Source organism: Crocodylus siamensis, chromosome 4 (assembly GCF_052110815.1).
Source record: "Crocodylus siamensis isolate JL-2025a chromosome 4, ASM5211081v1, whole genome shotgun sequence".
NCBI classification, from domain to species: Eukaryota; Metazoa; Chordata; order Crocodylia; family Crocodylidae; genus Crocodylus; species Crocodylus siamensis.
The window spans coordinates 101,892,736-101,906,876 of NC_143398.1; the positions used below are offsets into that span (position 1 = coordinate 101,892,736).

The window sequence follows — 14,141 nt, forward strand, 5'->3', positions numbered from 1 at the left end:
ACTTAACTTGAATCTGGAGGGGATCTGAGACAGAAGTTCAGTAAGCCGATTTAACGTAAATCAGTCAAGTCTCATTCTACTGGTTTATTTTAAACTGGTTTCAGCCATTTTGAAAGTGGTTTCTATGTAGTGAACTTCTGTTTTGTTACAGATTTGAACCAATGTTTGATCCCTTACACTGGTTTGTGTGCAATTTCTGTCCCTAGCCAAAAGGTCATTCATTACACTCATTGCTCAAGGCAGGTTCAGTGATGGACTACTTCAAAAATAGTCAGCATTGTTGGATTTTCATTATGAACTGAAGACAGCAAAATCCTACTCTTGCATGATCAGATTAATAGCCACATGCATAAAAGATAATGATAAAGAGCAAGCCCAAGCCAAAGTATATGATATTGATAGTTTGACACTAGATCCAAAGATTTGAGAATGGGAATTTTGCTACTGATCTAAACAGAAGCAGGATCTGGGCCGGAGTTGACCAAAATGTTGAAACAGATAATTCCTTGTATAACTCTTGACATATGTGTTTGATAGACATAGGTATTAGAGGCAAGTTATTATCTCCTTTGGTACATCCATGTAACCTGATGCTGGTAGATCTCTGCCAAATTTTTTGTTACTACTCTGAGCACTTGTCAGATAAGTTTAAAAAAAATAATTGCAACAAGTCATCCTTGCTCATCATTGGTTAATTAGTACTTCTTACCAAGTCTTTCTTTTTGCTAATAAAGTTTTTTTGGGTTTTGTTGGTGATTTCTTCCCCCTCCCCCCCCTTTAAAATATGCTAATGAAACTGCATTTTTCATGGTGGTAGTTTTACTGCCACACTGATTAATTTTTTTCATCACTTAAATTTACCAACTTGTCACATTTTGGGTAGGTTTTAGTTAAGAGTCTTTCATTACTAGCTCTCCCACTACAGAAGAGCTTGATTAACTCTGAAATTTCAGAAGGAGCTGTGGGATACTGTATGAGATTAATTTGAACAGCTGGATACATTTTTAATAGCTTTCATTTTGCTTTGCTCCACTATTTTCTATTTGATTTTTCTTGTGTTGTTTTATTATTTTATATTAAAAACACATTTATGTACAGATGTTTATAAATATATACACATAACATTGTTCTTCAGGTTAATTGGAACATTATTTTCAGCCTATTCAAGAGTAATAGAAATGTGTGTTGCCCTATTCCGTGGAATAGTGTGTGGAATTACATTAATAACTGCTAGAATGGATTCCCAGGGTTTAACAGATTTGGAACTTTGGGTAACACAAATACTAGCTTTTAAACCCTCCAGCTGATTAATGGTGGTGGCAACAGAGGGAGCAAACTAGAATCAAGAAGGAAAGCTGATAGAGAACAAATTAGAGGAGGATTAAGCCAAAATTTCTCAAATAAAGTTTCCTTAAGTAAGCCCTGTTGCCACCACATAAGCAAAACACTTAGCCTACTTTGTGTTCCTTATGTAATATGGTTGTATTTAAATTTGTCGGCTTAATTTGAATTGATTGCTAGTGTTTTCCATTTTCTTTTCTGGAAATGACATAATGAAAACTTCATTCCAGTAATAGGGCTACAGTCTGGCAGGTGTTGAGGAAGAATGTACCATTAGCAATCCCACAGGGACTTTACATACATGCTGCAAAAATAATGTACGTCATATCTTGACAGGGTGACAATGACCCTAGAACAGAGAGCCAGCCCCTGGCCAATGCACTATTAAACATATCACCTATTGGCTTATGTGGGATTTTAGTGGTGTGTAGGACATTTTTTGGCCTGGAGCCCAGAGGTAAATTTCATGCCCAGTTCTCTCTGTACTTGTTCTTTCTATTCCTACTTAGCACCCAAAAATCTGCTTAGAGTCAATATATGGCTGCTACTACCTGGTCAGAAATTTGATGCAGATTAACAATAGCATTGAACATTTGGTTATACTTTGTAACACCCCTTTGCACTCACAGCCTAGGGCAGGGGTGTCAAACTCATCTCACCCCATGAGCCGGATAAGTGTCCCAAAGCCAGTCTGCAGGCCAGACTGGGACCAACCTCCTGTGGAGCATCAGTGGCACTGGATCCAGTCCTGTACTGCATGCAGCATGTGCCAACGCCTGTGCACTCTGTGCTGGCCTTTTGTGGTGCATGTGCAGCTGGTCTAATCATGCTGTCTGCATGTAGCTCACACATGTCCTGGGGCTTGCTGTGCACACAGCCCACGAGGCTGGCAGGGGGTATGTGCTGCCCACAGCAATTTGTCATTGCACATTGTACAGGGAGTTTGGGATGGGATTTTCAACATGCAAGCTGCATGTGGTGCCCCAGTGAACTCACTGTGCTGCCTGCTGGGGCTGACATATGGGGTTGGCCCGGTGACCTGTGGGCCAGATCAAATGGCTCCATGGGCTGTATTTTTGATACTTGTGGCCTAGGAAAGACAATTCCAGGATGCTTGAAGAGGGCCAGAATTAGGACAGAATTAGTCAGCTTCTACCTTATCCCTGCATTGCAGCAATTCATAGTTGTACTGCTGGCCAAAATTTGGCTCTTCATCTTTTTATGGCTGAGCACTTTTGGCCCAACCACAGATTTGACAAGAGACTGCAGAAGAGGTACGGTTAATTGCAGCATATGAGACTGGTATGGAGGCCCCTGTGAAGACTATGACTCTTAAAATCTCTGGCTTAGGTTCTCTCTCATGCTAAAAATCTGCTTATATAAGCAGGGAATGCCTCTGGCAAGCTAGTCTTGGCTCCCCTGTTCTAAGGGTGCATTTGCTTCTGCCTGGTCCATTGACATGAATTAGGACAATGGAGAGGTTCCTCTTGGCTTATGCAGACTACCTATGGTTTTGTGTTTTTTTTCAAAAGGAAAACTGTAGTCTGTGTGTGCACGTATTGTGTGTGCGCGCACACACACCACACAAAGCTATGGACTTCAGAATCAAATTAAATAGCTGAGGACTATTACTCCCTTATACAGGAAGAAAAGGGATACAGCCAGGGTGAATGTCTTGGGCACGGTTTTTCAGTGCAACTCCAATCTGATGCTATTGTAGCCAGTGCAGAAGATTAAAGCCTCCCTCTTTTCACTATTCTAATAAAGTAATGCTGAAAACCTGTGACCATTATTTGACAATGTTTGACTGCTCAAATCCCCAACCCTAGATTTAATCTGCTTCTTTAACAGAGAACAGAAGTTGCTGCCTCTCCTACTCCTGTCTTAGCCACTCCCATATAGGTATACAACATGTAAAGGAAAACACAGGGCAGTGGGAAAGGTTGGAAGTTGTTTCAGGCGGATCTCTCAGACTTACCTATTGGCGCCATCACCATACGGATAGAAACACGGGATTGAAGAGAACTTTAAACAGTATTCACGGTACCATTTCGTATTGACATCTATTTATGGACAGCTTACATAGCCACAGTATGAGGTCAGAGCATCTTTCAGCCAAAATATTTCTATTTTTATTGTTGTTAGCCTGTAAATATTTGGATTCTAACTGTGCTGGGTGCTGTGCATAGGCAGAAGAGACAAAAATTAATTCCCTGTAGGTTTTTAGGCTAAATCCCTATGCCTAAAGAGCAGTAACTTAGAGAAGTCCTGGAGAATGGTCCAATTTTAAGTGCCATGTCTGGAAGTGTCTGCAACATGAGCCAGTCCAGAAACTGGTCATGGTGCCAAACTAATGGTGTTTTTACAATGTTGATTATTGTCGTCTACTGGTAATCTCAGCCAATACCAATAAACACAGTTGCTGCTTCATATTTGCCTTAGTCTAGTGTATATAAAACTGGTGATTCAATGACTTCACCAGTTGTTTAGCTTATATTGATGGATTCACCTGATTCAGGCCTTTTTTCCCAGTCCTCCTCACAGCTTTACCTATATATTCTGTTAGTTGGTTCCTCCTTTCTTTCCTACTAGTTGCAAACCTTCCCCAGTGATATATTGTGACATGTTTAGAAGCAACTGAATTCTGTACATGGGAAGGGGCTCATTGAGAGTAAGTTGTGGCTATTTCCACATGTTTGATTTTGTTTCATACTTTGTGTGTTTTATTGTTGGCCACTCAATCTTCTTTCAACAGGGTGGGGAGAGGAGGGGAAGAATAAAAATCTAACAAATACTTTCCTCCTAGGTACTTCATGTACCAGCAACACAGCTATTCTTCTATATTCTTAAAATTCATGTAAAAGTCAAGTTCATACATAACAGGTTGCCAGATTGGGACTTAATTTCATGAATGTAATAGTTCTACTGGCCACTGTGGGGCTACTTTGAGACCTGGTTTATACACAGTTGTATTCAGCTCTATCAGTCTGAAAACACTATAGTTATATTGGTACAACTGTCTCCTTGCTTAAGGTTGTACTAGTTTACCTATATAAATTAAAGCAAACCTTTATAAATTAAAGCAAAAAAATTAAATCCCTACAAAATGTGTGCCTAGAAAAGGCCTAATTCATACCAGCTGATTATTGTTCTGATGCAATGCTTTGGGACTACTTGCATACACAGATTGGGCACATGCTTGATGTATAGCAGAATTGAGGCCAGAGACTGTCTTTAGGCTATGTTCAGGCCCTAACACAGGACAGTCCTAGTTCTGCCTTTGGCCTCTCACTACTACCATAAATGCAAGGTTCTCCACCTTGGGAGGAAAAACCTGCAGCACCCTTATAGGCTTGGCAGTGCTACGTTGGTTAGCACTACAGAAGAAAGAGACTTGGGGGTCATCATTGACCACAAGATGAACATGAGCCTGCAATGCGATGCTGCGGCTAGTTAAGCGACCAAAATGCTGGCGTGCATCCATAGATGCTTCTCGAGCAAATCCCGGGACGTCATTCTCCCCTTGTACTCGGCCTTGGTGAGGCCGCAGCTGGAGTACTGCGTCTAGTTTTGGGCTCCACAATTCAAAAAGGATGTGGAGAAGCTTGAGAGAGTCCAGAGGAGAGCCACGCACATGATCAGAGGTCAGGAAAACAGATCTTACGATGACAGGCTGAGAGCCACGGGACTCTTTAGCCTGGAAAAGCGCAGGCTCGGGTGATCTGATGGCCACCTACAAGTTCATCAGGGGTGAACACAAGGATCTGGGGGAACGTCTGTTCACCAGAGCGCCCCAAGGGATGACGAGGTCGAACGGTCACAAACTCCTGCAAGACCGTTTCAGGCTGGACATAAGGAAGAATTTCTTTACTGTCCGAGCCCCCAAGGTCTGGAACAGTCTGCCAGCGGAGGTGGTTCAAGCACCTACATTGAACACCTTCAAGAGTAAATTGGATGCTTATCTTGCTGGGATCCTATGACCCCAGCTGACTTCCTGCCCTTTGGGCAGGGGGCTGGACTCGATGATCTCCCGAGGTCCCTTCCAGCCCTAATGTCTATGAAATCTATGAACCATAATGCAAATAGTGAAGTAGCTGTATCAGCAGCCCTGGATCCTTTGTTTTCTAGTCACCTCTACTAAACTGTCTTGTTTCCTGTTTGTAGAATGAGATGCGTCTTGCCACGCAACAGCTTTCCAAGCAGCTTCTTGCATACGAAAAGCAGGTATGTTAAATAATATGTCTGCAAGGGTAAGGAATCTCTGTGTTCTGCTGATTAGATTGCACCTGAGAAACAGGCATGGACTTGTTTAAAGAGTGGGATTTCAAAAGTGCAGAGCATTAGCCTAACTTAGCTCCCATTGGAGCCGACTGCGCAACTACCCAGCAGCATAGTGATGCGGCTGGGCACAAAGGTAGTGGTGACTTCTGGTTGCTATTATACTGCTGGCAGCAGCTGTTATTTTTCACCCTGCCTCCTGCAAGTCGATGACCAAGGTGGTTATCCCGGTCGCACCGCCCTAGTTGATATCTATAGGTAGTTGTAGTAGTATTAACTGGTGCATGGTTAGGTCCATGCTAGGGATTGTTGAAAATCCCATCTAAAATGGAATGCCTGATACAGCACAGCCTGTTTTGTTCTGCATTCTTTTTAAATATGCCCAACATTTGTTCATTTAGACAAAAAAAAAAAATTATATATATATATATATTAAAAAAAAAAAGAACATATACTGAAGTATTAGATTATTTTTACATATCCAGTAACTTGCACATAGTCTGTATGACCGTGATTTACATTTTTACTTTCAGAATTTTGCTCTGGGTAAAGGAGATGAAGAAGTGATATCCAGCCTTCATTATTTCTCAAAAGTAGTGGATGAGGTAATCCAAATATAGTCTGTAAAACAGTCCATGCTCCGTCTGTCCTTTTATCTTTTTTGCCTTTGACCATTACTTACTAAGGGCCCTTTGTGTAACCATCTGTAAAGTGATCATAGAGTCCTGGTTCTCTACACCCACTAAAGAAGACTAGAGGGTTGTACTAGGGGGATACCAATAAAGGCTGATTAAGATACATAAGATAATAAAAAGGGACAGGAGTGTGACTTACAGGCTAACCATGTATCTAAGACTTTAATCAGATGATATTGATGCACTAAAAAAAAAAAAAAAAAAAAAAAATATATCTAAGAGGGGGACCAGGACTCTAACACCACACAGTGTGAGAGTGGGGGGTGACTAACACCACAGCATTTTTGTGGCCTGTATATATGAGTTGGGGAGAGAGTTGCAGCCCCTGTATTCGGGTGACTGTAGCACTGCTCCCAACCTGTTGCCATCCAGAGGCATGGTGTCCCCAAAGAAAGTGTGGAGTAGTAGGCAGAGCTCTGCTTTTCTATACAGCATGTTGAGTGCAGGTAAACAAATATATCAGTCTGTGTTACTACCAGAGGGCCAGGAGTACTGTGCTCCTTTGAGGTCCTTCTATGTACCATCCTCAGTGCAAGGCTGAGCTGATCATGCAGGAGAGACCTACAAAGAACAGGGCCTTTATCTGCAGACTGTGATAGTTTATAAACTCACTTTTCTAATAAAAAGGCATAGGAGTTACTACATTTTAATATTCCACAGCTCATGTCCAGAATTCCCAGGGAGAAGCAACTGTTATTGATGTTTCAAATAGTCATTGCCTTGAAATAGCACAGAACTCAGTGGAGTGTCAGCAGAAGAATCAGTTTAAATCAGGCTACATGCATAGGGTGTTGTGTTCGAAGTCTAGTGTTTCTTTTTCAGGCAGGACAGGTCGCTGCTAAGGAATGGGAGTTTTTCTACCTGTGGCCCTAGTAGCAATGAAATATTAATGTTTCCAAGGGGATCTGTACCTTTCTTCCTTCCCACCTCACTCAGTCCTTCCAGCTTCTGCTGGGATAAATATGCCACATTCCTGTCTAATTTACTTTACACTTTTGCAATTAAAAGAAAGAGGCAAAAGGTTATATTGGGGTCTGCTCATGACAGAACAGTAAAGTTGGATGTAAAAGCTAAAATATTAAGGCCAAACTCATATTTGGATTAACTCCCTTGATTTAGTTGGTATTAGCCTAAAAAGGGGGATTTGCTCCTACTCAGCTATTTCCTCTGATGGTAATTGAAAGGACCAGTGGTTATTGTCACAAGACTAGCCCTCCCAGAATAAAATACAAAGTACTGCTTCTCTCTCTGGAGTGCAGTGTGTAAATAAAACCCCTACTTTTTGTGGGCTGAACAGTGAACTCACTTCACCCCTTGTGAGGCCTATGGCTTTTCCCTCACAAGTGCTACTGCCTTCCAAAACCTTGTTTCATGCATGTTAACTAGACCCCATGTTTATTGAATCCTAATATGTCTACTCTATACCCACTTTTAAATCCTCCGGTCTGCTTCCATACTTCTGCAGACCTGATGGGAAGAACAGGGGTATCTGGGCCGTCCTGCATGGGAACCTCGCAGGAGCATGTTTTGACCCAGGAGCAGTACTGTGGGAGCACAGAGTGTCGAACTTTTGTTCTTAAGCCTGGAAGTTTTTTTGCCAGGCTTCAGCACTCTGAAATGTACCCTGGTGAGCACAGGTTGATCTGCTCTTTTTGCTGGAACCGAGATAGATATTTAAGGACGTTCTAAACAGTTTAATCAGGTTGCAAGCACCCAGCCTGCTGCTCTACAAGGTAGCCGACCCCTGGTGTACAGTACTGACAAAGAGCTTTGGTTCATAAAGCTTAGTTATTAAAAAAAAATCCCTTCAGAATAAGCCTTAGAATTAATGGTCAACTGTCTTAATACAGTCCACAGGAACTAAAATGCTCTTTTGAATCATTTAAAAAGACCATGCAAGCATTAGGGCAAAATCCTCATCAACCACCATCATGTTGAGTAAGCCAACTACGAGGACTTTGCTGCTGGGTACCCTGTATCATGTGGCTGTCCCATGGCCTACAGCTCTGCGACTTGCAGTAATGTGGAACACTCCTCCATAATCCATCTCTACATCTTCATCAGTGTATTAAAAATGATCATAACCTACCTGTTTTGTGGTAAGACTGGGGCTTCAGCTGCAGATCACGTTCTATAAGATAGATGCTTAGCTGTGGGATCTCGTTCAAACTGGCAGCTTTCAGAAAGAGACTGGGTGTTTATCTGTCTGGGATGGTTTAGGAACAGTGAACCTTGATCTATGCCAGGTTTGGACTAGATGGTTTTCCAGGTCCCTTCCAACTTTATCATTGTGTCACAAGCTCTCTGCTTGACTTGTAAAAGGCCAGAAAGTTTTTTTTTTCCAGTATAGGGTAAGCACATAAGTCTGCTAGAAAAAAAATATAAACACAAATGCCTTATTGTGCATGGATGAAAGGCCGTTTCTCCTGAGAAAACCAAAGTTATACTGGAGACACTCCTTCCTCCCCCTCAATGTCCAATATAGAAAAGCATGTAAGCATGAGAAGAGAGATGACAGACAGGTATGGCAGATAGATGGGGAGATAAGGGTAACAGTGAAATGATTATGAACCACATGATTAGCAGTGATCAGAGAATACCAGCTGTCCTCACATCTCAAGCACAATTCCCAGTCATTAAATAGACAGTGTTGTATGAATGAAGAGTATAGGACCCATTCAATTCAGTGAGAGATTCTGGATATTCAGCACTTATGGGGAAAAAAAAAATATAAAATCAGGCAAGATTTGAAATATGACTGAAAAACCAAACTGTGTGTTTTTTGGTTTTTTTTTTTTTTGTTTTTTGTTTTTAAGTCCAAGCCTTATCTAAACTCTTCTTTTCCCTTCCTTACCCAAAAGCAAGTAGTGAAATATGACATTTAAAAAAAATTGAATTAAACCACTACCTATTTGAAAAACAGCTCTTGTTCATAGGCATCAAACTAAAATGTGAACAATTAAATTGATCTGGTGTTCAAGAAAGTGTTTTATTTGGAAAAGGTGGGTGTAGTTCACCAAGGCAGCTGAACTGTTTGCATAGCAATAGTGAGGAGGTAAATGGTTTGGTACAGAGTCTCTCCTTTAGCAAACTTAAACAGCACAGTCCAGGGAAAGTACTGGGTATTTATCCCTGCAATATATATTTGTTAGTGAAACTTTTCAAGCTGTTTAGGACTACTGGTCTGGTTCAGTTTCTATTCAAGTCAGTAGCAGGCTTCTCATGGATATCAGTGACTGATTGGGCATGTCTACACACTCATTAATACTCCAAGTACTAAATCAGTGCACAGCAACTCACACTACTGCTCAGTAGCACCAGTGCATGGGTTTTTAGTGATGCTTATGGCGCAGTAGCCTAATACTATTGTGCAGTAGCTTATGAGCATAGCCCGGCACACAAGTGCACAGTGTTATTAGGCTACTGTATAGTTAGTAACTCATGTAGACATGCCATTGTGAATTATACTCAGGAGAGTGGTATATTCATCTTCTGGAGGGAAGCTGCATGAAGTCAGAAATAGCTGCATCTGAATAAACCCAAATACTTCATTGTTTGCTTTTCATTGAACATCAGGGAAACATGTTTAAAATGCTAATTGATAATGACATTGGATCTCTTTGAGGTATTTCCACTGTTTGGTATCAGAAATACTGGCATTATTTGGCCCAATAAAATGGTTGGTTGAAAAAGGTTTACATCTCAAGATAAGTTTAAAGCATTTCTATTTTATGTTACATCTGAATACTGGCTGCCACATTAGTTCATAGTACTCAAAACAAGCACTGCTGTATACAGACATGTATAGCTCCTAACTTACAACAGCAAGTCCTTAGGGCTCCTTGAACTTGCACTGTAATTTAAGTCACCTCTTTCTCTTTTCCAGCTTAACATTCTTCATACTGAGCTGGCAAAACAGCTTGCAGACACAATGGTTCTCCCAATAATACAGTTTCGAGAAAAAGATCTTACAGGTAAGTTTGACTGAGGCTTCAAATTGCCTTCCATTCTTAACCACTACATGAGTATTACCCAGGCTAACACCACCCTTTGTGCTGGAGCATTCTTTTAAAAATGACAGGTTTTGCTGGAATTAAGAACAGCTGTAGTACAACAGTAGAAGAAAACTGTGGATATGTGCTGATGGTTATATCCCATACATTGCAGTTTGGCAGTTAAGATTATTATGGCAGCAGTGGGCCTATTCCAAATGCTACATTATTTATATTTCTGGGGCAGGGAGTGGGGCTGGTGTAGGCATTGCACAGCCAGGGCAGGCACGGCAGAGCCACGAGAGGCTCATCCAGAGGATGCAGGGTCAGGGGGTGGCTCCTGTCCCTGCGCACACCCCAGGAGGGCATGGTGGGAGGGGTGTCCCTGAATCTGTGCACAGGGTGCAGGCGGGGTGTGCCCAGCGCTGGGATCTTCCTGGCAGGGGGCTGGGCCAGGCTGCTCTCAGGGCAAGCAGTGGTGGCACTGAGAGGGGGAGTTCGGGGGTGTAACAGGTCGCCCTCCACAGCACCATCTTCCCTAGTAATCCGTGCCTTACATGTGGCACCCTTGGAGTCTTCTTTGAAGTTTTGATGCCCTGCCCTCTACTTGCCTGCCACATCTTGATGGAAATTATGTTGATGTTCTTACAAGCGGGAGACTGCCTACTGTATTTTGTATGTTGGGGCCTTTTGCCTACACGGGCCCCCATCTTTCTCTAGCTAGGCCTCCCCATCTAAACCCACCAATCATGGTACTCTGGCATGGTGCCAGAGGACTGGAAAAGAGCCAGTGTGGTTTCCATTTTCAAAAGAGGGAGGAAGGAGGATGCAGGAAACTATAGGCCCGTTAGTCTTACCTCAATCCTGGGTAAGCTTTTTGAGAGAATTATCCTGGCATATGTCCACAAGAGGCCAGCAGGGGAAGTTATGTTTAGGAGCAACCAACATGGGTTCATCAGAGGCAGGTCCTGTCAGACCAACCTGGAGGCCTTCTATGATCAGGTCACAAAATCCTTAGATGCAAGGGTAGCAGTGGGACATAGTCTTTCTGGACTTTCGGAAGGCTTTCGACACCATCTCTCACCCCATTCCAATTAAAAAACTAGGACACCTACACAGTCAAATGGGTCGCTAACTGGCTAGAGGGCTGCACCCAGAGAGTGGTGGTGGACGGGTCTCTTTCGACCTGGAGGGAGGTGGGCAGTGGGGTCCATAGAGCTCAGTCCTTGGGCCTGCACTGGTTCAACATCTTCATCAGCAACTTGGACGAGGGGGTAAAAAGCACCCTGTTCAAATGCACAGACAACATTAAGATGTGGGCATGCTAGAAGGGAGGAATAGGCTGCAATCAGACCTAGAGAGGTTACAGGGGTGGGCGGATGAGAACAGGATGGGTTTCAACACTGACAAGTGCAAGGTGCTGCACCTGGGGAGGAAGAACCAGCAGCATACCTACAAGCTGGGGAACTCCTTTCTCGTCAGTGCAGAGGCAGAAAAGGATCTTGGAGTCATCATTGATGCCAAAATGAACATGGGCCAACAGCGTGGGGACACAGTCAGGAAGGCCAGCCATATCTTGTCATGCATCCACAGATGCATCTCGAGCAGGTCCAAGGAAGTGATACTCCCATCTATGCGACATTGGTCAGGCCGCAGCTGGAGTATTGTGTCCAGTTCTGGGCGCCGCACTTCAGGAGGGATGTGGACAACATGGAGAGGGTCCAGAGGAGGGCCACCCACATGATTAGGGTCAGGACGGCAGGCCCTATGAGGAGAGGCTACGGGACCTGAACCTGTTCAGCCTCCACAAGAGAAGGCTGAAGGGGGAAATCTAGTGGCCATTTACAAACTAGTCAGGGGGGACCAGCAGACACTGGGGGAGTCCCTGTTCCCCCGAGCGCTACCAGGAGTGACTAGGAATAATGGTCACAAGCTGGCAGAGGGTAGATTCAGGCTAGACGTCAGGAGGCGCTACTTCACTGTCAGGGCAGATAGGATCTGGAACCAACTTCCAAGCAAAGTGGTGCTGGCTCCTACCCTGGGGATCTTTAAGAGGAGGCTAGACAGCCACCTAGCCGGGATCATTTGACCCCAGCATTCTTTCCTGCCATGGCAGGGGTCAGACTTGATGATCTGCTCAGGCTCCTTCCGACCCTACCAACTATGAAACTATAGGGTTTGACTCTGAGGCTCTAGCCTTTTCCAGTGTCTTGATGCTCATGGCCCCCTTTTGTACTCCAGTCTGAAGCCTGGCCCAGAGTCATGGCCACTGGCCCCACAGCTGGGGGGCAGGGGGGGATCACAAGTTCAAGGCATTCTCCTAAGTGCAAAGATGCACTTCAGGTGCACCAGGCCTCCCTGGCCTTTTAAGATCATGCCCTTGCTGGCACCAGGGTCCATGCCCCCCAAAAGCTGCACCCTTGCCACTGAAGTGGGCCCCAAAAATGAGGCCTCCTCCTTCCCCTAATAGCCTCATCCAAACCACCAGTTGTTATTCAATAATCAAAAAAGAAAAGAAAAAAAAAAACAGTCCCATCCATGGGTAATAACTACCACCAGCAAATGTGATCAAGAAAAGCAGCGTGTCAGCTTACATTCGCAGGGTTCATGCTTCAGCTCCCCCCGTCGGCTACAGTCTTTGCTGTGGTGCGGCTGCCGGCTCTCCGGGGCTTCCATAGTTCCCCTCTTCCCGCCTTTGGACCGCTCACCAAGCCCCTCCAGGATGCTGGGGGAGGCAGTCCTTCCCCTTCAGCTGCCACTCCCCCACTGTCCAGGGTTTTTATAGTCCTGACCTGCCCCTTCCAGTCAGCTGACCGGCTGGCCAGGCTCAGCATTTAACCCCTTCCTTACCAGCACTCTGTGCCCAGAAAGTTCTGGCCTTAAAGGGGCGGACCTGCCTTCTGGTGACAGGGCTAGGGTTCCCTGTTACAGGGGGCTATGGTGAATTCTGAAGTGGCTGCAGCCCCCTCAGTGAGGGGGGTGTGGGGTTGGGGCTGGGGCTAGAGCAGGGGCAGAGCATGGGGGTGGGGTGGATTGGGGCCAGGGCTGTGCCAACCCCCCATGCCCTCCACATGAGGTGCTCATGGCAGTGCCTGCCCTTGCTCCAGCCCTACCCCCACTGTCTCCCTCACCACAGGGTCCTACAGGAGTGGGGCTACATGGGGAGGCTGCAGCCACTCCAGAATTCACCATGAGCTGTAGTTCATGTGCTTTCTGTATTAACTGTCAGAGAAGTAGGGGCAGAAGGGACCTCCAGAAGTCATCTAGTCCAGCCCCACTTGTTGACAATTAAAGGCTGGCCAGACACTGTAGAAAAACATATCTTTATAGCCTTGGTAGATCACTTGTGAAATGCCATTCTTTACAATACCTTACACTTTGTTTATTATTTTTGAGGTGTGCACAAGCTGTACATCTTCACTAACAGAACTGAAATGATTAAAGCAAATGTCCTTCGATTACATATTCGTTTTGTTGGGGTTCTACTTGATAAGCCATATTTATAGGTCTCACTTTGAAATGTTTGCTTTTTTCCAGAAGTAAGCACACTGAAGGATCTTTTTGGCCTTGCTAGCAATGGTACGTTTAATATTTTTGTTTGTTTCTACTGGCTTGTTCTAAAAAATGTCACAGAAATCTTTGGGTGTATACATATGTCATAATGCTAAACATGTTTTCTCTGCAGAACATGATGTCTCAATGGCAAAGTATAGCAGGTTACCAAAAAGAAAAGAAAATGAAAAGGTAAAAAAACAATCCTATATTTCTGTTCTTAATGTTAGGAATATTTAAATCAGCACCTCTGTATAACTAAAACACAGGCAAATTTACAAAA

At 43.9% G+C, this 14,141-nt stretch overlaps 1 protein-coding gene across 2 annotated transcripts in view; it reads left to right on the plus strand.

Moving 5' to 3' along the window:
* APPL2 (adaptor protein, phosphotyrosine interacting with PH domain and leucine zipper 2) overlaps positions 1 to 14,141 on the plus strand; it is a 51,160-nt gene that overhangs the window by 9,933 nt on the left and 27,086 nt on the right. Inside the window, exons 3-7 of one of the 2 annotated variants that reach the window (XM_090043177.1) lie at positions 5,506 to 5,565; positions 6,153 to 6,224; positions 10,201 to 10,288; positions 13,847 to 13,885; positions 13,992 to 14,050. In XM_090043177.1, the coding sequence (XP_089899303.1) occupies positions 5,506 to 5,565; positions 6,153 to 6,224; positions 10,201 to 10,288; positions 13,847 to 13,885; positions 13,992 to 14,050 (318 nt within the window). Of the gene's footprint in view, positions 1 to 5,505; positions 5,566 to 6,152; positions 6,225 to 10,200; positions 10,289 to 13,843; positions 13,886 to 13,991; positions 14,051 to 14,141 lie in introns of both variants that reach the window. The other variant, XM_090043176.1, reaches the window with a different exon arrangement.